At 52.2% G+C, this 23,135-nt stretch overlaps 1 protein-coding gene across 1 annotated transcript in view; it reads left to right on the forward strand.

The window, feature by feature from the left end:
• The window catches only part of klc3 (kinesin light chain 3), a 50,482-nt gene that overhangs the window by 16,943 nt on the left and 10,404 nt on the right, over positions 1–23,135 (forward strand). Inside the window, exons 6-8 of the mRNA XM_072459837.1 lie at positions 699–844; positions 6,557–6,639; positions 20,650–20,737. Of these exons, the coding sequence (XP_072315938.1) occupies positions 699–844; positions 6,557–6,639; positions 20,650–20,737 (317 nt within the window). The remainder of the gene's footprint in view (positions 1–698; positions 845–6,556; positions 6,640–20,649; positions 20,738–23,135) is intronic.

Here is a 23,135-nt window from a genome sequence, read left to right on the forward strand (position 1 = left end):
AGAGCATCCATCGAGCTATATGTGCAGAACATCCATCGAGCTACATGTGCAGAACATCCATCGAGCTACATTAGCCCAAACTGCCTTTTTCCGGTTATTGAACGATAAGATAATGTTATAGTTCTAGTATATGTAGATCATGTCCATTGTGTCCATTGTGTCTTCAGAGGGACATGTCACTGGAACAGCAGATCGTCCTTTACATGTTGTAGTTTTGCAGACGCTGCGTTCAGAACACTGCACGTGTCACAGACGTGTTCAGTTTAGTTTGCGAACAAATGAGAACAAGCTTAACATGTTTACAGTGTTTTTGCTGAATATTGTCATTTAAAATATCATCAGTTTAACTGTTTCCTGTTGCCCGCGCTGCTAAGGTGCTGAGGCAGAAGCGCTGCGCCCACTGAAAACAAAGACTTAAAGGCCCATCATAGTCATATTATGTCCCTTTAAAGTGTCACGTGTGGGGCCAGACCCTGTCACGTGTGGGGGGCCAGACCCTGTCACGTGTGGGGGGCCAGACCCTGTCACGTGTGGGGGGCCAGACCCTGTCACGTGTGGGGGGCCAGACCCTGTCACGTGTGGGGGGCCAGACCCTGTCACGTGTGGGGCCAGTCATGTATTTGAGGCTTTCTGATTTGAGTAAACTCTGGTCTTTGTGTCCGTGTCTGTCCTTCTGTCCTGTGTTCTTCCTCTGGCAGATGTCCACAGGGGCCACAGTAGTGCAGAGGCGGCCGCTCAGCAGGGCGGCTACGAGATCCCGGCCCGTCTGCGCACGCTGCACAACCTGGTCATTCAGTACGCCTCCCAGGGACGCTACGAGGTGGCTGTGCCCCTGTGCAAGCAGGTCAGACCCTCGGCCTACACCCACACACCTGCTGCTCCACCATGTCCTACTGCTCCACCATGTCCTGCTGCTCCACCATGTCCTACTGCTCCACCATGTCCTGCTGCTCCACCATGTCCTACTGCTCCACCATGTCCTGCTGCTCCACCATGTCCTACTGCTCCACCATGTCCTACTGCTCCACCATGTCCTGCTGCTCCACCATGTCCTACTGCTCCACCATGTCCTGCTGCTCCACCATGTCCTACTGCTCCACCATGTCCTGCTGCTCCACCATGTCCTACTGCTCCACCATGTCCTACTGCTCCACCATGTCCTACTGCTCCATCACCCACACACCATGTCCTACTGCTCCATCATGTCCTGCTGCTCCACCATGTCCTGCTGCTCCACCATGTCCTGCTGCTCCACCATGTCCTGCTGCTCCACCATGTCCTGCTGCTCCACCATGTCCTGCACTGTGCAGCTAGTGACTGAGAGTCAGATGCACGTTGCTCCTTCTCCTTCGTTATAACCTTTTCTGTGTCTGAGGAGTAAATGTAACAGTGATGTGGTGAATAACAAGTTCTGTTGTGCGTCGCTGCTCATGTCGTTGTGCGTCGCTGCTCATGTCGTTGTGCGTCTCTGCTCATGTCGTTGTGCGTGCTCATGTCGTTGTGCGTCTCTGCTCATGTCGTTGTGCGTCGCTGCTCATGTCGTTGTACGTCTCTGCTCATGTCGTTGTGCGTCGCTGCTCATGTCGTTGTGCGTCGCTGCTCATGTCGTTGTGCGTCTCTGCTCATGTCGTTGTGCGTCTCTGCTCATGTCGTTGTGCGTCGCTGCTCATGTCGTTGTGCGTCGCTGCTCATGTCGTTGTGCGTCTCTGCTCATGTCGTTGTGCGTCTCTGCTCATGTCGTTGTGCGTCGCTGCTCATGTCGTTGTGCGTCGCAGCTCATGTCGTTGTGCGTCTCTGCTCATGTCGTTGTGCGTCGCTGCTCATGTCGTTGTGCGTCGCAGCTCATGTCGTTGTGCGTCGCTGCTCATGTCGTTGTGCGTCGCTGCTCATGACGTTGTGCGTCTCTGCTCATGTCGTTGTGCGTCGCTGCTCATGTCGTTGTGCGTCGCTGCTCATGTCGTTGTGCGTCTCTGCTCATGTCGTTGTGCGTCTCTGCTCATGTCGTTGTGCGTCGCTGCTCATGTCGTTGTGCGTCGCAGCTCATGTCGTTGTGCGTCTCTGCTCATGTCGTTGTGCGTCGCTGCTCATGTCGTTGTGCGTCGCTGCTCATGTCGTTGTGCGTCTCTGCTCATGTCGTTGTGCGTCTCTGCTCATGTCGTTGTGCGTCGCTGCTCATGTCGTTGTGCGTCGCTGCTCATGTCGTTGTGCGTCTCTGCTCATGTCGTTGTGCGTCTCTGCTCATGTCGTTGTGCGTCTCTGCTCATGTCGTTGTGCGTCGCTGCTCATGTCGTTGTGCGTCTCTGCTCATGTCGTTGTGCGTCGCTGCTCATGTCGTTGTGCGTCTCTGCTCATGTCGTCGTGCGTCTCTGCTCATGTCGTCGTGCGTCGCTGCTCATGTCGTCGTGCGTCGCTGCTCATGTCGTCGTGCGTCGCTGCTCATGTCGTCGTGCGTCGCTGCTCATGTCGTCGTGCGTCTCTGCTCATGTCGTCGTGCGTCTCTGCTCATGTCGTCGTGCGTCTCTGCTCATGTCGTTGTGCGTCTCTCCTCATGTCGTTGTGCGTCGCTGCTCATGTCGTTGTGCGTCGCTGCTCATGTCGTTGTGCGTCTCTGCTCATGTCGTTGTGCGTCGCTGCTCATGTCGTTGTGCGTCTCTGCTCATGTCGTTGTGCGTCTCTGCTCATGTCGTTGTGCGTCGCTGCTCATGTCGTTGTGCGTCTCTGCTCATGTCGTTGTGCGTCTCTGCTCATGTCGTTGTGCGTCGCTGCTCATGTCGTCGTGCGTCTCTGCTCATGTCGTCGTGCGTCGCTGCTCATGTCGTCGTGCGTCGCTGCTCATGTCGTCGTGCGTCGCTGCTCATGTCGTCGTGCGTCGCTGCTCATGTCGTCGTGCGTCTCTGCTCATGTCGTCGTGCGTCGCTGCTCATGACGTCGTGCGTCTCTGCTCATGTCGTTGTGCGTCGCTGCTCATGTCGTTGTGCGTCGCTGCTCATGTCGTTGTGCGTCTCTGCTCATGTCGTTGTGCGTCTCTGCTCATGTCGTTGTGCGTCTCTGCTCATGTCGTTGTGCGTCGCTGCTCATGTCGTTGTGCGTCGCAGCTCATGTCGTTGTGCGTCTCTGCTCATGTCGTTGTGCGTCGCTGCTCATGTCGTTGTGCGTCGCAGCTCATGTCGTTGTGCGTCGCTGCTCATGTCGTTGTGCGTCGCTGCTCATGACGTTGTGCGTCTCTGCTCATGTCGTTGTGCGTCGCTGCTCATGTCGTTGTGCGTCGCTGCTCATGTCGTTGTGCGTCTCTGCTCATGTCGTTGTGCGTCTCTGCTCATGTCGTTGTGCGTCGCTGCTCATGTCGTTGTGCGTCGCAGCTCATGTCGTTGTGCGTCTCTGCTCATGTCGTTGTGCGTCGCTGCTCATGTCGTTGTGCGTCTCTGCTCATGTCGTTGTGCGTCTCTGCTCATGTCGTTGTGCGTCTCTGCTCATGTCGTTGTGCGTCGCTGCTCATGTCGTTGTGCGTCTCTGCTCATGTCGTTGTGCGTCTCTGCTCATGTCGTTGTGCGTCGCTGCTCATGTCGTTGTGCGTCGCTGCTCATGTCGTTGTGCGTCTCTGCTCATGTCGTTGTGCGTCTCTGCTCATGTCGTTGTGCGTCTCTGCTCATGTCGTTGTGCGTCGCTGCTCATGTCGTTGTGCGTCTCTGCTCATGTCGTTGTGCGTCGCTGCTCATGTCGTTGTGCGTCTCTGCTCATGTCGTCGTGCGTCTCTGCTCATGTCGTCGTGCGTCGCTGCTCATGTCGTCGTGCGTCGCTGCTCATGTCGTTGTGCGTCGCTTCGCTGCTCATGTCGTCGTGCGTCGCTGCTCATGTCGTCGTGCGTCGCTGCTCATGTCGTCGTGCGTCTCTGCTCATGTCGTTGTGCGTCTCTGCTCATGTCGTTGTGCGTCTCTGCTCATGTCGTTGTGCGTCTCTGCTCATGTCGTTGTGCGTCGCTGCTCATGTCGTTGTGCGTCTCTGCTCATGTCGTTGTGCGTCGCTGCTCATGTCGTTGTGCGTCTGCTCATGTCGTTGTGCGTCTCTGCTCATGTCGTTGTGCGTCGCTGCTCATGTCGTTGTGCGTCTCTGCTCATGTCGTTGTGCGTCTCTGCTCATGTCGTTGTGCGTCGCTGCTCATGTCGTCGTGCGTCTCTGCTCATGTCGTCGTGCGTCGCTGCTCATGTCGTCGTGCGTCGCTGCTCATGTCGTCGTGCGTCGCTGCTCATGTCGTTGTGCGTCGCTGCTCATGTCGTTGTGCGTCGCTGCTCATGTCGTTGTGCGTGGCTGCTCATGTCGTTGTGCGTGGCTGCTCATGTCGTTGTGCGTCGCTGCTCATGTCGTTGTGCGTCGCTGCTCATGTCGTTGTGCGTCTCTGCTCATGTCGTTGTGCGTCGCTGCTCATGTCGTCGTGCGTCTCTGCTCATGTCGTTGTGCGTCGCTGCTCATGTCGTCGTGCGTCGCTGCTCATGTCGTTGTGCGTCTCTGCTCATGTCGTTGTGCGTCGCTGCTCATGTCGTCGTGCGTCTCTGCTCATGTCGTTGTGCGTCGCTGCTCATGTCGTCGTGCGTCGCTGCTCATGTCGTTGTGCGTCGCTGCTCATGTCGTCGTGCGTCGCTGCTCATGTCGTTGTGCGTCGCTGCTCATGTCGTCGTGCGTCGCTGCTCATGTCGTTGTGCGTCTCTGCTCATGTCGTTGTGCGTCGCAGCTCATGTCGTTGTGCGTCTCTGCTCATGTCGTTGTGCGTCGCTGCTCATGTCGTTGTGCGTCGCTGCTCATGTCGTTGTGCGTCTCTGCTCATGTCGTTGTGCGTCGCTGCTCATGTCGTTGTGCGTCTCTGCTAATGTCGTTGTGCGTCGCTGCTCATGTCGTTGTGCGTCGCTGCTCATGTCGTCGTGCGTCGCTGCTCATGTCGTTGTGCGTCGCTGCTCATGTCGTCGTGCGTCGCTGCTCATGTCGTTGTGCGTCGCTGCTCATGTCGTCGTGCGTCGCTGCTCATGTCGTTGTGCGTCGCTGCTCATGTCGTTGTGCGTCTCTGCTCATGTCGTTGTGCGTCGCTGCTCATGTCGTTGTGCGTCGCTGCTCATGTCGTTGTGCGTCTCTGCTCATGTCGTTGTGCGTCGCTGCTCATGTCGTTGTGCGTCTCTGCTAATGTCGTTGTGCGTCGCTGCTCATGTCGTTGTGCGTCGCTGCTCATGTCGTCGTGCGTCGCTGCTCATGTCGTTGTGCGTCGCTGCTCATGTCGTCGTGCGTCGCTGCTCATGTCGTTGTGCGTCGCTGCTCATGTCGTCGTGCGTCGCTGCTCATGTCGTCGTGCGTCGCTGCTCATGTCGTTGTGCGTCGCTGCTCATGTCGTCGTGCGTCGCTGCTCATGTCGTCGTGCGTCGCTGCTCATGTCGTCGTGCGTCGCTGCTCATGTCGTTGTGCGTCTCTGCTCATGTCGTTGTGCGTCGCAGCTCATGTCGTTGTGCGTCTCTGCTCATGTCGTTGTGCGTCGCTGCTCATGTCGTTGTGCGTCGCTGCTCATGTCGTTGTGCGTCTCTGCTCATGTCGTTGTGCGTCGCTGCTCATGTCGTTGTGCGTCTCTGCTAATGTCGTTGTGCGTCGCTGCTCATGTCGTTGTGCGTCGCTGCTCATGTCGTCGTGCGTCGCTGCTCATGTCGTTGTGTGTCGCTGCTCATGTCGTCGTGCGTCGCTGCTCATGTCGTTGTGCGTCGCTGCTCATGTCGTCGTGCGTCGCTGCTCATGTCGTTGTGCGTCGCTGCTCATGTCGTTGTGCGTCTCTGCTCATGTCGTTGTGCGTCGCTGCTCATGTCGTTGTGCGTCGCTGCTCATGTCGTTGTGCGTCTCTGCTCATGTCGTTGTGCGTCGCTGCTCATGTCGTTGTGCGTCTCTGCTAATGTCGTTGTGCGTCGCTGCTCATGTCGTTGTGCGTCGCTGCTCATGTCGTCGTGCGTCGCTGCTCATGTCGTTGTGCGTCGCTGCTCATGTCGTCGTGCGTCGCTGCTCATGTCGTCGTGCGTCGCTGCTCATGTCGTCGTGCGTCGCTGCTCATGTCGTCGTGCGTCGCTGCTCATGTCGTTGTGCGTCGCTGCTCATGTCGTTGTGCGTCGCTGCTCATGTCGTTGTGCGTCTCTGCTCATGTCGTTGTGCAGATCCTCAGGACGTAAGAAGTGGAAGCACAACAATAAATACGACTTCTGTCTTTAAACACTTTAGTACAATTATTATAGATGTGATTATATCATATTGTCTATCAGATCGTTATTGCTATGATAACAATTTTAGGCCGTAACACCCTGCCCCATGTCCTACTGCTTCATCTACACGCCCCGTCCTACACACGTCCTGCACACGTCCCGCACACGCCCCGTCCTACACACGTCCTGCACACGTCCCGCACACGCCCCGTCCTGCACACGTCCTGCACACGTCCCGCACACGCCCCGTCCTACACACGTCCTGCACACGTCCCGCACACGCCCCGTCCTGCACACGTCCTGCACACGTCCTCCTGAGTCTCTGCTTTGTGGTGCAGGCGCTGGAGGACCTGGAGAAATCCTCTGGACACAACCATCCGGACGTAGCCACGATGCTCAACATCCTGGCTCTTGTGTACAGGTCAGTGAGCAGCTCATGTACATGTGACCAGTACACAGTACTGGGAAAATACTTTGAAAATGTATACAATACAATACTTACACGTAGGTGCATTTTCACACAAGAGACGGACAAAAAATCCGTTAAACACATTGTTTGACCTTTAAAGGAATAATAGAGGATTTTTCGCCAATTTGAGAAATCAAGCGACTTTTAGTCTTTTTTAAATGCACATGCCACACTCACCCCCCTCCTGTTCTTTACAAGAGGCCGCCTCCCATCAAACCTTGTGCAGAAGCACGCAGCAGCCCCGCCTCTATAGCCCCGCCTCTATAGTCCCGCCTCTACAGCCCCGCCTCTATAGCCCCGCCTCTATAGCCCCGCCTCTACAGCCCCGCCTCTACAGCCCCGCCTCTACAGCCCCGCCTCTATAGCCCCGCCTCTATAGTCCCGCCTCTATAGCCCCGCCTCTATAGTCCCGCCTCTACAGCCCCGCCTCTACAGCCCCGCCTCTATAGCCCCGCCTCTATAGCCCCGCCTCTATAGCCCCGCCTCTACAGCCCCGCCTCTACAGCCCCGCCTCTATAGCCCCGCCTCTATAGTCCCGCCTCTATAGCCCCGCCTCTACAGCCCCGCCTCTATAGCCCCGCCTCTATAGCCCCGCCTCTATAGTCCCGCCTCTATAGCCCCGCCCCTACAGCCCCGCCTCTACAGCCCCGCCTCTATAGCCCCGCCTCTACAGCCCCGCCTCTACAGCCCCGCCTCTACAGCCCCGCCTCTATAGTCCCGCCTCTACAGCCCCGCCTCTATAGTCCCGCCTCTATAGTCCCGCCTCTATAGCCCCGCCTCTATAGTCCCGCCTCTATAGCCCCGCCTCTATAGCCCCGCCTCTATAGCCCCGCCTCTACAGCCCCGCCTCTACAGCCCCGCCTCTACAGTCCCGCCTCTACAGTCCCGCCTCTACAGTCCCGCCTCTATAGTCCCGCCTCTATAGCCCCGCCTCTATAGCCCCGCCTCTACAGCCCCGCCTCTACAGCCCCGCCTCTACAGCCCCGCCTCTACAGCCCCGCCTCTACAGCCCCGCCTCTACAGCCCCGCCTCTACAGCCCCGCCTCTACAGCCCCGCCTCTACAGTCCCGCCTCTATAGCCCCGCCTCTATAGCCCCGCCTCTACAGCCCCGCCTCTATAGCCCCGCCTCTATAGTCCCGCCTCTATAGCCCCGCCTCTATAGTCCCGCCTCTATAGCCCCGCCTCTATAGTCCCGCCTCTACAGCCCCGCCTCTATAGCCCCGCCTCTATAGTCCCGCCTCTACAGCCCCGCCTCTATAGCCCCGCCTCTATAGTCCCGCCTCTATAGCCCCGCCCCTACAGCCCCGCCTCTACAGCCCCGCCTCTATAGCCCCGCCTCTATAGCCCTGCCTCTATAGCCCCGCCTCTACAGCCCCGCCTCTACAGCCCCGCCTCTACAGCCCCGCCTCTATAGCCCCGCCTCTATAGCCCCGCCTCTATAGTCCCGCCTCTATAGCCCCGCCTCTACAGCCCCGCCTCTACAGCCCCGCCTCTACAGCCCCGCCTCTACAGCCCCGCCTCTATAGTCCCGCCTCTATAGTCCCGCCTCTATAGCCCCGCCTCTATAGCCCCGCCTCTATAGCCCCGCCTCTACAGCCCCGCCTCTACAGCCCCGCCTCTACAGCCCCGCCTCTACAGCCCCGCCTCTATAGTCCCGCCTCTATAGCCCCGCCTCTATAGCCCCGCCTCTATAGTCCCGCCTCTACAGCCCCGCCTCTATAGCCCCGCCTCTATAGTCCCGCCTCTATAGCCCCGCCTCTATAGTCCCGCCTCTACAGCCCCGCCTCTACAGCCCCGCCTCTATAGTCCCGCCTCTACAGCCCCGCCTCTATAGTCCCGCCTCTATAGTCCCGCCTCTATAGCCCCGCCTCTATAGTCCCGCCTCTATAGCCCCGCCTCTATAGTCCCGCCTCTATAGCCCCGCCTCTATAGTCCCGCCTCTACAGCCCCGCCTCTACAGCCCCGCCTCTATAGTCCCGCCTCTACAGCCCCGCCTCTATAGCCCCGCCTCTATAGTCCCGCCTCTATAGCCCCGCCCCTACAGCCCCGCCTCTACAGCCCCGCCTCTATAGCCCCGCCTCTATAGCCCCGCCTCTACAGCCCCGCCTCTACAGCCCCGCCTCTACAGCCCCGCCTCTATAGCCCCGCCTCTATAGCCCCGCCTCTATAGCCCCGCCTCTATAGCCCCGCCTCTACACGTGTGTTTGTTTATTAGCGTGACAGATCTCATCATCTCTCGTCTCTTCTGAGCTGGAACAGTCTTTCTCTGTGTCATGTTTGTAACTGAAGGAACTCACTAAACACACAGCGACATATCAACCGCACATGTGCAGCCAGGGAAACCTGCTGCTATGGGAACCAGGCTGCAGGTGTGCAGCAGCACGCAGGGAATGGACATGTGGGAGAACTACTCAGCTGACCACGCCTCCAGGAAATGAGACTCAGATTGCCTTCCAAAAATCCTCTTTTATTCCTTTAAATATTGATTTGTATGTTATCGCTGCAATAAGTATTTGAACACTTGATAAAACCAATGTTAATATTTTGTACAGAAGCCTTTACAGAGATCACAGAGGTCACAGAGGTCACAGAGGTCACAGAGGTCACAGACCTTTATCCATTCTCAATGCTGACATTCAAATGTTTGCAGACGTTCTGGCCTCCCGTATGGGATCAGACTTTATGAAAAACAGACCTGCCGCTGATAAACTTTTACATCTTATTTATGCAGAGATATTGACCCTGTGCGGTCCTGAGTCTAGATGCAGAAAAGGCTTTTGATTGGCTGGAGTGAGATACTGCTCCATTTCAATTTCAGCAAAAACTACATCAAATGGATGTAATGTACAGTAATACTAAAGCAATGATTAATATTAAAGGTGCCATAACATGCTTTTGTTCACGTTTCGTAGTCTATCCTAAGTGTATCATTGATAATAATAAGTGTTGTGCAACACCCTTAACATAATAGTTAAGAAATATCACCCAGACCTTGGACCCCCTCACCAACCCGGAAATGAAAACGGCTTAGTTTGATATTCACCCCCCCCCAAGAGCCATCTGGCACCCCCGCCCACCCGTGACGTAGTCTCAGAGCGCGTGTGTGCCCCGCCCACCCGTGACGTAGTCTCAGAGCGCGTGTGTGCCCCGCCCACCCGTGACGTAGTCTCAGAGCGCGTGTGTGCCCCGCCCACCCGTGACGCCCGCCCACCCGTGACGTAGTCTCAGAGCGCGTGTGTGCCCCGCCCACCCGTGACGTAGTCTCAGAGCGCGTGTGTGCCCTGCCCACCCGTGACGTAGTCTCAGAGCGCGTGTGTGCCCCGCCCACCCGTGACGTAGTCTCAGAGCGCGTGTGTGCCCCGCCCACCCGTGACGTAGTGTGTCCCCCTCAGCTGTCTGCTCCGCGCTGCGCAGCTCTTGCCGTGCGAGTGAGTGAGAAACGATAGAACTTCAGATCAACACTACTTGGAGAGGGGGGATGGTGACGCGTGCCTGAGGTTATGACGCGGTCCTGTGAACACCCCCCGTCAGTTTGAGATTGGAGGAAAGGAGATGATATAGTCTGTAATATAGCTAAACACAGCGGGAATCAATCTAAAAAACACTCTGGACATATATGAAGCACAAATAGCAATGTAAGAAGGTTAAAAGCTCTGAAAAGTCGATTTTGCATGTTATGGGACCTTTAAATAATATATTTTCAGAACCTGTTCATTTGTCCAGGTCTTGTAGGCAGTGCTGCCCTTTAAGCGCTCTGGTATTCGCTTTATCTCTTCAATCAATGTCTTGATCGTGCTAGGATGCACTGGGTCTCAGCGTTGCCGGGACTTATTGTCACATTAAAAATCAAACCAACCCGGGGCCCTATGTAAAAAGAGCCCCCCCTAGTGCTATTTCTGTAGTCACATCATCACACAGATGGAAAAACAAAATGCGAGTCAGGCCCAATCTGAGAAATGTGATTCATATTCCCTGTGAAAAGATAAAGCCCAGTCTCACTGAAACTAGTCTGAAACTTGCTGTGCTAAATGTAGGTTCCGTATGTAACAAATCTCTCTTAATTAATAATTTTATTTCTTCTTATAATCTTGATTTTATGTTTTTAACTGAAACATGGCTTGACAAAAACACAGGAAATGTAGTTCTGATAGAATCTGCTCCACCCAACTTTAAGTTTGAATCTGAAACACGAGAAAACAAAAAAGGGGGTGGAGTCTGTGCTGTCTTTAGAGATGAAATAATTACCCGCAGGTTGTCTTTTGGGGTGTTTTCATCATTTGAGTATGTATCCTTTAAAATGGAGCTAAAACGGTCTCCATCCATTCTCTTCATTGTTTTATACAAGCCTCCCCAGCACTGCCAAGGTTTTATTGATGATTTTACTGAGATGCTTTCAGTCGTATGCACAGACTTTGATGGTTTGGTCATTACAGGTGATTTTAATGTGCATGTTGATCATATTTGTGACAGAAACGCTAAAGAGCTTGATGCTGTCCTTGAAACCTTCAGTCTTACTCAGCATGTGAGAGGCCCCACCCACAGCAAAGGACACACTCTAGATCTCATAATTACAAAGGGGGTAAATATTTCAAATGTTAATGTGATCGATGTTGCTCTGTCTGATCATTTCTGTGTCTTCTTTGACCTGTCTGTTTCTCCCAAACCTCCGGTTGGTCCTGCAGTTGTTCAGAGGAGACACATAAGTGATGGCACAGGTGCACTGTTTATGGAAATGATAAACTTTGAAAATGTCTCATGTTCTAATGTAAATGATTTGTTGAACTCTGTTACATCCAGTGTTTTGAATGTTCTGGACACCATCGCCCCTATAAAGGCTAAAATGGTTAAAAATAGGCAGAAGGCGCCGTGGAGAAATGATGATTGGGTCAGGGCACAGAAAAGGGAGTGCCGCAGGGCCGAACGGAAATGGCGCAAGTCAAAGCTCCAGGTTCAAAAAGAGATTTACAAAGAAAAGCTGAACATGTACAACCTAATCTTATGTAGAACTAGGGAAAGATATTTTTCTGAAATAATTGGAAGCTGCAGTAACAACTCGCGTGTCCTGTTTGCCACAGTAAACAGATTAACAAACCCTCCAGCTCAGCTGCCGTTAGAACTCATTTCCACATCAAGTGTAATGAGTTTGCATTATTCTTTAATGACAAAGTTCAGGGCATTAAAAATGCTATAAATCCCACAATGCAAAAAATTACCCTAAAACCACCAAGACACTTAGAGCTGACTCACTTTGCACCAGTAACTGACAAAACTGTCCATGAGATCATCACCAGTCTGAGTTCATCTACAGCTGCCTCGATGTGTGAGCCTCCAGATTTCTAAAGTCTGTGCTGAACAGTTTGTTGCATCACTCACTCACATAATTAACATGTCGCTTTAATCTGGAACATTCCCAATGTCTTTGAAAACTGCGGTCATAAAGCCTCTCCTAAAGAAGAGCAGTCTTGATGCCGCAGTACTGAGTCATTACCGGCCCATCTCTAATCTGCCATTTTGGGGCAAAGTCCTTGAAAAGGTTGTTTACCAACAGCTCACAGATTTCCTCTTAATAAACAACTCATTTGATGTTTTTCAGTCAGGTTTTAGACCTCATCACAGCACTGAGACTGCTCTTGTCAAGGTGACAAATGACATCCGCCTGTACACAATGACACGGGCAAAGCCTCAGTCTTAATTCTGTTAGATCTGACGCTGCTTTTGACACTGTCGATCATGGGATCCTCTTACAGAGACTAGAGGACTGGCTGGGCATCACTGGCACTGCCCTAAACTGGTTAAGGTCCTATCTGGAAGACAGGAAGTACTTTGTTGAAATTGGTAGCTGTGTCTCAGACCACATGACCCTGACCTGTGGAGTGCCCCAAGGGTCAGTCCTGGGTCCCCTTCTGTTCAACCTCTACATGCTGCCGTTAGGTCAGTTGATACGCAGTGAAAATGTGTCCTATCACAATTATGCAGACGACACTCAGATCTATGTTTCACTATCGGCAGGTGACTATGGACCAGTAGATTCACTCTGTCACTGCATCCAACAGATCAGTTTGTGGATGCAAAACAACTTTCTCCAGCTGAACTCAGACAAGACTGAAATAATCGTTTTTGGCCACAGAAACAAAGAGAAAGTGTTAGCGGTCACCTCCAGAGTCTCGCTCTAAAACCTACAAACCAAATTAGAAATCTGGGGGTAATAATGGACTCAGACTTGAACTTTAATAGCCACGTCAAATCAATAACATCAGCAGCTTTTTACCATCTAAAAAACATTGCCAAAATCAAAAATATAGTGTCAAAACCAGATTTGGAGAGACTTATCCATACGTTTGTCTCCAGTAGATTAGACTACTGTAACGGCCTGCTCACTGGTCTCTCCAAACGAGCTGTAAAACAGCTGCAGTACATCCAGAACGCTGCTGCTCGGGTCCTGACTAGAACCAGGAAGTATGATCACATTAGTCCTGTTCTCAGGTCTCTGCACTGCCCCCTGTGGCTCAGAGAAGAGACTTTAAAGCAGCTCTGCTTGTGGACAAGTCTCTCCATGGCCTAGCACCAAAGTACATCTTGGATATGTTAGTGCCATATGAACCATCTCGGACTCTGAGGACCTCAGGGACCGGCCTCCTGCGGGTGCCCAGAGTCAGGACTAAACATGGGGAATCTGCGTTTCAGTTTTATGCAGCTAAAATCTGGAACAGTCTTCCTGAAGATGTGAGACAGGCTTCTACTCTGACAATGTTCAAATCTAAGATAAAAACAGTTTTGTTTAGCTGCGCATATGACTGAAAGGATTTTTTCTTTGCACTCTTCTCTTTTGTTTGTGATTTTATTAGTTTAGACAATTAGTTGGATTGATAATTTTAATTTAGTTAATTTTATTGTATTTCTGTTTCTGTCATTTCTTTGTGATTTGAACGCATTTTTCCTGCTGTGAAGCACTTTGAATTCCCTCTTTGATGAAATGTGCTCTACAAATAAACTTGCCTTGCCTTGCCTTTATATCTTTAAGGAGTTCAGATGCACTTTAAATGAGAATATTATTTTGAATGAAATACCCCAAGTTTCCAGTAGTTGACCAGTTTAGATTCTTTGGGGTGGAAATATTTCCAAAGTTAACCACTATTGCAAAGAAAAACTTCGAGGGTATTTTTGGAAAGGCTGAAGCTGATTTTAATCGATATTTTCCTAAATCACTTCAATCGCAAATTTCCATAATAAAAATGGATGTTTTGCCACAAATTAACTTTTTTCATCAATGATTCCATTATCACCCCCAAGAGACGACTGGAAAAAACACACTCCGTGGTCCGTCCACTCTCAGACTTCCTCCTCCCCAGACACTTCCTCCAGCTCCTCTGGGGGATCCCAGTTCACAGGCCGAGAGACATTTCCACACGGCGGAGGAAACTCATTTCGACCGCTTGTATCCGCGATCTTTTCCTTTGGGTCATTACCCAAAGCTCATGACCATAGGTGAGGTCAGAACGTAGACCGACCGGTAAATCGAGAGCTTTGCCTTTCGACTCAGCTCCTTCTTCGAAGGTGTCCAATTTTATTTGGGGTGGGAAGCGCCCAAGGGTAAAACTATCAACCCTCCAACGGCACCGAACAGAGGGTGGCCTAGCTGTTCCCAACTTTGAATTTTATTTTGGAGCATTTGGGGTAAAACCTGTAACTCTATGGGCCGATACCAATGGTGATTCCTCTTGGAGGGATATTGAAATATCATATGCTTCACTCTACAGATTAGAAGACCTTGTCTATTCAGCTGTCCCTCACAAACGTATCAAATGTAAAATGGAGTCCCTGTCCCCAAGAAGCCCTGGATCACTGGACTTCATGACTACAGACCTGTGGTGCTGACGTCTGTAGTCATGAAGTCATTTGAGCGCCTGGACCTCCCCCACCTCAAGTCCCTCGCCCATCTCAAGTCCCTCCCCCACCTCAAGTCCCTCGCCCACCTCAAGTCCCTCCCCCACCTCAAGTCCCTCGCCCACCTCAAGTCCCTCCCCCACCTCAAGTCCCTCGCCCACCTCAAGTCCCTCGCCTACCTCAAGTCCCTCACCTCCTCCCTGCTGGACCCCGTGCTGGACCCCCTGCTGGACCCCGTGCTGGACCCCCTGCTGGACCCCCTGCTGGACCTCCTGCTGGACCCCCTGCTGGACCCCCTGCAGTTCGCCCACAGAGCCAACAGGTCTGTGGGCGACGCCATCAACCCGGCTCTCCACTTCACCTGCAGCACCTGGACTCCCCGGGAACCTACACCAGGATCCTGTTTGTGGACTTCAGCTCTGCATCAACACCATCCTCCTGCTCCAGGACAAGCTCTCCCAGCTCAACGTGCCTGACTCCACCTGCAGGGGGAGCACTGACTCCACCTGCAGGGGGAGCACTGACTCCACCTGCAGGGGGAGCACTGACTCCACCTGCAGGTGGAGCACTGACTTCCTGACGGATCAGAGTCAGTGCGTGCGGCTGGGGAAGAATGTCTTAGACACTGGGACTATCAGCACAGGAACTCCACAAACTCTTCTCCCTGTGACACAAACTGCTGCATCTCCAGCCACGACTCCGTAAAACGAATCAAGTTTGTGGACGACACCACCCTCATCACCATGACGACACCACCCTCATCACCATGACGACACCACCCTCATCACCATGACGACACCACCCTCATCACCATGACGACACCACCCTCATCGGGCTCATCTGGGACGGGGATGAGTCTGTCTACAGGAGGTGGAGCGGCTGGTGCAGCAGTAACAACCTGGAGTTCAACGCCCAGAAGACAGTGGAGATGATCATGGACTTCAGGAAAGTCACAGCCCACAGCCCCCTCTCACCTTGACGGACCCCCCCATAAACACCGTAGACTCTCTCCGCTTCCTCTGCACCAGCATCACCAGGACCTCAAGTGGGAGCCACCATCAGCTCCTCATCAAGAAGGTCCATCAGAGGATGAACTTCCTGCAGCAGCTGAAGAAAGACAAACTGACAGAGGAGATGATGGTGCAGTTCTACACGGCCATCATTGAGTCCATCCTCACCTCCTCCATCACCTCCTCCATCACCTCCTCCATCACCGTGTGGTACACTGGAACCACAGCCAGGGACAAACAGAGACTACAGCGCCCTCTGATGAGAAGGTGATCGGGTGCAGACTTCCATCTCTGCAGGACCTGTACGTCTCCAGGACTCTGGGACGAACAGGTCTCATCACAGCCGACTCTTCTCACCCTGGACACGGACTATTTGAGCCACTCCCCTCAGGCAGGAGGCCACTCCCCTCAGGCAGGAGGCCACTCCCCTCCGGCAGGAGGCTACGGTCCATCCGGACCAGAACCTCCCGTCATGAGAACTGTTTCTTTCCCTCTGCTGTTGGACTCATGAACACTTTCTAAGCACCTTCACTCACTGCACTGTCACTTCTTAATGCACTACATAACTTTATATTTTATTATGTACATATCATTTAGTATTCATTGTTCAATGTTTTTTTGTTTGTGTTGCACCAAATCACCAGGACAAGTTCCTGTTTGTGAATTTTGTTAATTGACAAATGAAGCCTGCGTAAATTCACCTGGAAGACCTAACTTAAATCTGCGTCGGCCTCCATGAAAGGACCCCTCTCCCCAGCTCCATCATTGCACTCAAGCGGGCGTGGCCTGTCCGTCTGAGAGAGTCAGATCCCTCACTTCACCATGGACTCTTCCAGGTTTCTGCGTTTATCCCAAAGAGGTTATGCAGTTTTTCCCGGCCAAGAAGGAGGGTGTAAGGACAGGGGACGTCTGCATCATGGCCCTCGCACCTGCTCCCCATCCGCAATCAACGCACCGTAGTCACTCCTCCCCGCTCCCAATCAGCGCACAGGCGGTGGCATTTAAGCCTCAGGCAGATGGCTCGGCCGCTTCAAACTGTACTGAGACTGATATTATGTCCGATTTCAAATCAGATGACCCTCCACTCAAGGCTCCCCGTCCTTTCAGGGGGGCCCCGGGTCCTCCCACGGTCCTCCGGCTCGGAAGAGCGCATCCACCTGACCCGGTGGAAGAGCTGAGCCGGCTCGCCGCTTTCTCTCATTACAAGGACTCCTCACTTTCGCTCGAAACGCTTCCCATCCACCAGCCGCGCGCCCCGCGGCAGGAACCAGGAAATCATCAGCCGCTCCCGCGCACGCCGCGGCACCGCGCCGTCTCCTCCACATCGAGCGTCGGGCCGTCTCCTTTGCGTAGCTCCTCCCGCGCCACAGCGTCTCTCCACCGGATCACGCGACACCCGGGTCCAGCTGCATTGCTCAGCAGCTCCAGAACACGCTCCTCTCCACGCCAGGCTCCAACACGCGTCACCGCTCTCATCCTCTGCTCCAGGAGGCTGGCCCCAGGTTTCGCGGCCCGGTGACGCCCCCAGTCGAAATTAAGTATTCCTAAAAGTTTCATCTGAGTATTGCACAAATCGTAGTGATATTTTCGAGTCTCAACCACGTCGTTTTTCAATAGACGACCGGAGTTGTAGAGTCGTGAGAGGTGTCTTCACGTTTGCGGCGCACGTTCCCCTTCCTCTCCTCATGAGCACGGAGCGCACACCTGACGGAGCGCACACCTGACGGAGCGCACACCTGACGGAGCGCACACCTGACGGAGCGCACACCTGACGGAGCGCACACCTGACGGAGCGCACACGCAACGGAGTGCACACACACGAGAAGGGGAACACACAGCATACGGGTTCTCTCGTCAGCGCCGTGACGTCACATGGCTTTAGCGCCCCGCGGAGCGACGCCGCAAAACGATCAGTGCAAACACCGCACAAGTCAATGCCATTCAATTCAACTCCCCGGCCAAGCTGGCGACACCCCCGCTGCAGCCATGCGGCCATAAATCGAATGCCCAACAGCGCCCCCAGTCGAAATTAAGTTTTCTCCTAAGTCTTATTCTGTCTTTTGGCTATCGCATAAGCACAATCTTAGCGATATTTCGGGCATCAATCAGTCATGTCCCACAGGCACCCCCCTGTCCGCCTCCCGTCTGTGTCCCATGTCGCACAGGCACTCCTCTGTCCGCCTCCCGTCTGTGGCCCATGTCCCACAGGCACCCCCCCTGTCCGCCTCCCGTCCGGCCAGAAACAGGTAAGAGAGAGGAAGATAGAGAAAAGAGGAGAGAAAAAGAAAGAGAGATAGAAAGAAAGAGGAAGAAACATATAAGAAAAGGAAGAAGAGAAAAAGAGAAGGAAGTGAGAGAAGAAAAAAAAAAAAACGTTCCCGACTGCTACCCACGTTGCAGTCGTCCCTCTCCTTCTCCACTCCCGTCCATGCCCCGCTGCCATCTCCCACATCCCGCTCCCGTCCGCATCTTCTGCTCACCCGCGACCCACGTTCCACAGCTTACCTGCCCCCGCTCGGCTCCCCGCTATCTGCAGGCAAGCCCGACTCCCCTTCCTACCTCAACGCTCTGCCGTCTGCCGGCGCCTCAACGCTCTGCTGTCTGCCGGTGCCTTCCCGTTCACGCTCTCGCGTCTGCCGGCGCCTTCCCGTTCACGCTCCGCCGTCTGCCGGCGCTTTCCCCGCGACGCCGTCTGCCGGCACCTCCACTCCATGCCGTCTGCCGGCACCTCCCCTCAATGCCGTCTGCCGGCACCCCCACGTTGTGCCATCTGCCAGCGCCTTCCGTTCACGTTCTGCCGTCTGCCGGCACCTCCCCTCTACGCTCCAAGCATCTCAGTCATTCTACACGGCTCGACCCGGCTAGCGCCGTCCCCTTCCCTTCTCGAAGAGTATTTATTTCTTCATGAAGAATCATTCAGTCTTGGATTCATTGCGCTTTTACACGGACGCTTCCGCCTCCTCTGGCTTTGGGGGGGGGGGGGGTTATGTTAAGTCTACTTTAATCTAAATTTCAAATCTCTTAACGTTAAGGCCCTGCCTCGTCACCGCACGCACACCGGTCTCTCCTGCCGCCCCATTCCTAGTCGTTCCTATCTTCAGAAGGCCAGCCCACGTCAGCACCCCGGTCTTGGAATGCCCTAGGGCCACGTCGTTCCCACGCTTCTGTCCCCTCTACTCCGGGCTCGTTTAGATTAGGAGCCGCTACATCGTGGGCACCCGGGGTACATCGCCCCGATTTGCCTCTAACATCTACAGCCTAAATCTCCTGCACCCCGGTGTAGTCTCAACTCAACACATACTGGTGGTGGTTCTAGATTTCCTCATTACCGTCCCCCTCGTCTCTCGAGCCACGCTCACGCCGTCCTCTCCCGTCCTAATTCAGTCCGCGCCCCACGTTCACGGTTGACCTCTGCTGTCCCTGCGCCCGTCCCGCAGTCTACAGTCACTTCCCGTTCCGTCAACACTTCCCTTTCCGCCGTCTGCGACACCTCCTAGTCCCGCCGCATGCCGGCTCATCCCGTCCTGCCGTTCTCCTGTCCACGCCTTGCCGTCTGCCGGCTCTCTCCACGTCTGCGTCCGCTGGCACTTCCCTGCTACTCCTGCAACCTTTTCCCGTCTTCACTCAATTCCTATCCACTTCCAGGCTTTCCATTTCAGCCGCATCACTCAGACACTTCGCATCCACAGGGAGTCACCCTCACCTATCCGTCAATACGCTCCCCAGGATCCGCCCCTCCCGGGACACCACTAATCACGGCATCCTCGCGTCCCTGCTGTCCCCCTCCGTAGTCAGCTTCTACGTCTATTCTTTCGGAGCATCAGCGATAACACTGCGGCTCAGACCCCGGGCTTTTGGGGGAAGGTATCTAATTCAATCAGATCATGGAATGCCCATGATGGCTCCGCCTTCCACCGGGGTCTGAGCGCCAAATAAACTTTGCAATAAAGTTCGCTAAAACATCTTTTATGCTTTTGTGTCTGAGTCTCTCCAAGGTGAAATGAACCTGGAAGACCTAACTTAAATCGGCGCAGGCCTCCATGGAAGGACCCCTCTCCCCAGCGCCATCATCGCACTCCAGCGGGCGTGGCCTGTCCGTCTGTGAGAGTCAGATCCCTCACTTCACCATGGACTCTCCCAGGTTTCTGCGCTTATCCCAAAGAGGTTATGCAGTTTTTCCCGGCCAAGAAGGATTGGTAAAAGGACGGGGGACGTCTGCATCATGGCCCTCGCACCTGCTCCTCATCTGCAATCAACGCACCGAAGTCACTCCTCCCCGCTCCAATCAGCGCACAGGCGGTCGCATTTAAGCCTCAGGCAGATGGCTCGGCCGCTTCAAACTGTACTGCGACCCACCACCTCCCCTGCTCCTCCTCTGCATCCTAATCATCCTCTCTACCTTCTCTCCACATCTACCACCACCAGTCTCCAGGCTCCGGGGGGACATTATATCATGGAGTGCCCATGATCGCTTCACCTTCCACCGGGGTCTGAGCGCCAAATAAACTTTGCAATAAAGTTCGCTAAAACATCTTTTCTGCTTTTGTGTCTGAGTCTCTCCAGGGTGAAATGGCGACAAACCCTATTCTGATTCTGATTCTGATTCTGATTTTGACACAATAAACATATACCTTTGGAATGTATATTTGGTGAAACAAAGAGAAAGTGTCAGCGTCACCTCCAGAGTCTCGCTCTAAAACCTACAAACCAGGTTATAAATCTGGGGGTAATAATGGACTCAGACTTGAACTTTAACACATCAAAGCAATAACACCAGCAGCTTTTTACCATCGAGAAAACATTGCCAAAATCAAAAGTATAGTGTCTAAACCAGTCTCCAGTAGATTAGACTGTAACGGTCTCTCCAAAGCATATTTCCTGTTGTGTGAAGCACTTTGAATTGCCTTGTGTGTGAATTGTGCTCTACAAATACACTTACCTTGCCTACAGAGATATGAACCATAAACCTAGTCACCAAATCTGCAATCTGACAGTTAAACGGACAATTCTACAGGGATTCTAGAATTTTGTGATGTCACATGAACGTAACCTATTTCTTTTCTACAGGGACCAGAACAAATACAAGGACGCTGCAAACCTTCTGAACGATGCACTGGCGATCCGAGAGAAGACTCTGGGAATGGAGCACCCGGCGGTAGGTGCTCGTCTGTGGTAGGGCGACGCAGGTGCAGGTGCAAAGTACAGGTGCAAAGTACAGGTGCAAAGTACAGGTGCAAAGTACAGGTGTAAAGTACAGGTGTAAAGTACAGGTGCAAAGTATAGGTGTAAAGTACAGGTGTAAAGTACAGGTGCAAAGTACAGGTGCAAAGTACAGGTGTAAAGTACAGGTGCAAAGTACAGGTGCAAAGTACAGGTGCAAAGTACAGGTGCAAAGTACAGGTGCAAAGTACAGGTGCAAAGCCACTTCATTCATCTTCATGTCACTCAGAATCAGATAAAACCATGTTTCTAGTCGATAGATGGTAGAGATTGGGGGTTTGTGAGCTCAGTTCATTTTGGACGGTAAGTCATTGGTCTTATTTCTATTAATAAGCTGTTTAAGATCAATTTTGCCGTTTACATTATGTTTAAGAAGCGATTGACATCTGTGCTTTATAATGTCCCAGGATTAGTGCTTTTGGTGCAGTCTATCCATGAAAAGATTGAATCATTAATCCCACTTTTGAAATGTGATCAATCATGATTAACTGCATTGCACACTTTTTAATATTGAAGTATTTACACACATTTCTTGATGTGCGTAAATACTTAATCAATTTGATTATTTCACAAATCTAAATACATTATTTCAAAGCCCAACTAACTACTCAGGGGTCTCCAACCGATAGCTCGTTAGCTACTGGTAGCTCGTGGCCCCATTTTGAGTAGCTCGCTTTCTAGCTGCTTTCTCTCCATGTTGACCTAAACCAACTCGTCACTAATCCAAATGCTTCTTTGAGGTTTTTCGGTTTTCTCTTGAGGCTCTCGACGATGACCTCACAAGAATCTAAATCATTCACTTGACTGTGGGAAGAGGGGTGAGGCAGGGTGGTGCTTGGTTCCACCTGATGTTCACTTTGTACTTGGAACCATTGGTCCAATATTTTAGACAATCATAAAGAATATATGGCAGATGAGGTCATATTATATCTGACCAAACCAGACATGTCCAGACCTAATGTGAGGCTTTTCCTTCATGAAACTGGTCCAATGTCTGGACACTAATTGAATGTACAAAAAACTTAAATTCTCTCTCTCTGGCGCCCCCCTCTGGCCTTTAGAAAGACTCATTTAACCTGTTTCCATCCACCTATTTTCCCCCTGTGCACACTGGTTGGACCCACATGTCATTGCTTATTAAAAGAGGATCTTACGTTCCACATGTGAGTGTGATGCATCATGGGAAAGCTTAGACCTTCTAGTTTCTGCAGATGTGCAGGTGTCACACTGTCAGGGCTTCAGAACTTACACTACAGAAGCACAAACATAAACAAAACATCCTTTTTTAGTCTCGCCTGAATATTGTCCATTTGTAATGGTCCTGAGCAGGACATACTTCATTGTGTGCTTATGCTGTTCACTGCACATGCTGTTGTCATGACAACAACTGTGTAAAGTTTCAGATCTCTAGAACAGGCATTTTGGTGCTGTTGACCTTATGTATCAAAAAGTATATTCAAGTGATACAAATATGTGCCAAACTGTGCCAAACTGTTTTATTACAATTTTAGCTCCTCTATGATCATAAAACATACATTTTGATGTTTTGTAGAACCACTAATACCAATTATAACTGCTAAAAACAATGTATGTGAAAATGTGTAAATATGAGTTTACCCATGAATTTCACATATAGAGGTGAAAAATATATATATATATATATATTATTTTTATTTTATTTTTGTATTGGTATAATAATACATATATCTAACAAAATGCACGTCCAAAAGGCTAATAAAATCAGAAAACGTTATGCGCAAAATCCTGCCGAGAAATCTGGCTCTTTACAGCCTTCCCCGAGCCTTACGCACGAGAATACAGAAGATTCTGTGTCAATAAGGCCTTTGTCCCGCCCCTCTTTCTAAAGCTATTCTCATTGGCTAGAATAATATGTCAATCTAAATCAGCTACATCACTAGCATGCGGCGCTATTTAGATGTAAACAGACTAATACATGTGCGTCGCAAGCGGCGCATTTTTTTTTGCGGAGGCTGTAGCAAACAAACCCGTGGACAGAAAAATTCGTGGACGGTCTCATTCTGTAGGAAACAGTCTGAAGAAAAGAAGGATACCCAACATTATTTTATAGGTCAAACAGGTCATTTGTTATGGACGGAGAAATGCGCCGGACAAGCGCATTCTCGTCCGGCGAGAAACGAAGAAAAGTTTGTTTACTTGACAATATCTGGAAATCGGAAAACTTCAGGAAAAATACAAGTGGATATTGTTTTTCAATGGTTCCTTACGGACAGACTGAGCACAAGGATGAACAGAATTAAAGCCGTTTCGTCCGTCATAAACAGCAAACAGGACATGTGTTTGTAAAAGTTGAG

Source organism: Eucyclogobius newberryi, unplaced genomic scaffold (genome assembly GCF_026437365.1).
Source record: "Eucyclogobius newberryi isolate DKJ021-1_F unplaced genomic scaffold, fEucNew1.0.hap1 SCAF_10, whole genome shotgun sequence".
Classification (NCBI taxonomy): Eukaryota; Metazoa; Chordata; class Actinopteri; order Gobiiformes; family Gobiidae; genus Eucyclogobius; species Eucyclogobius newberryi.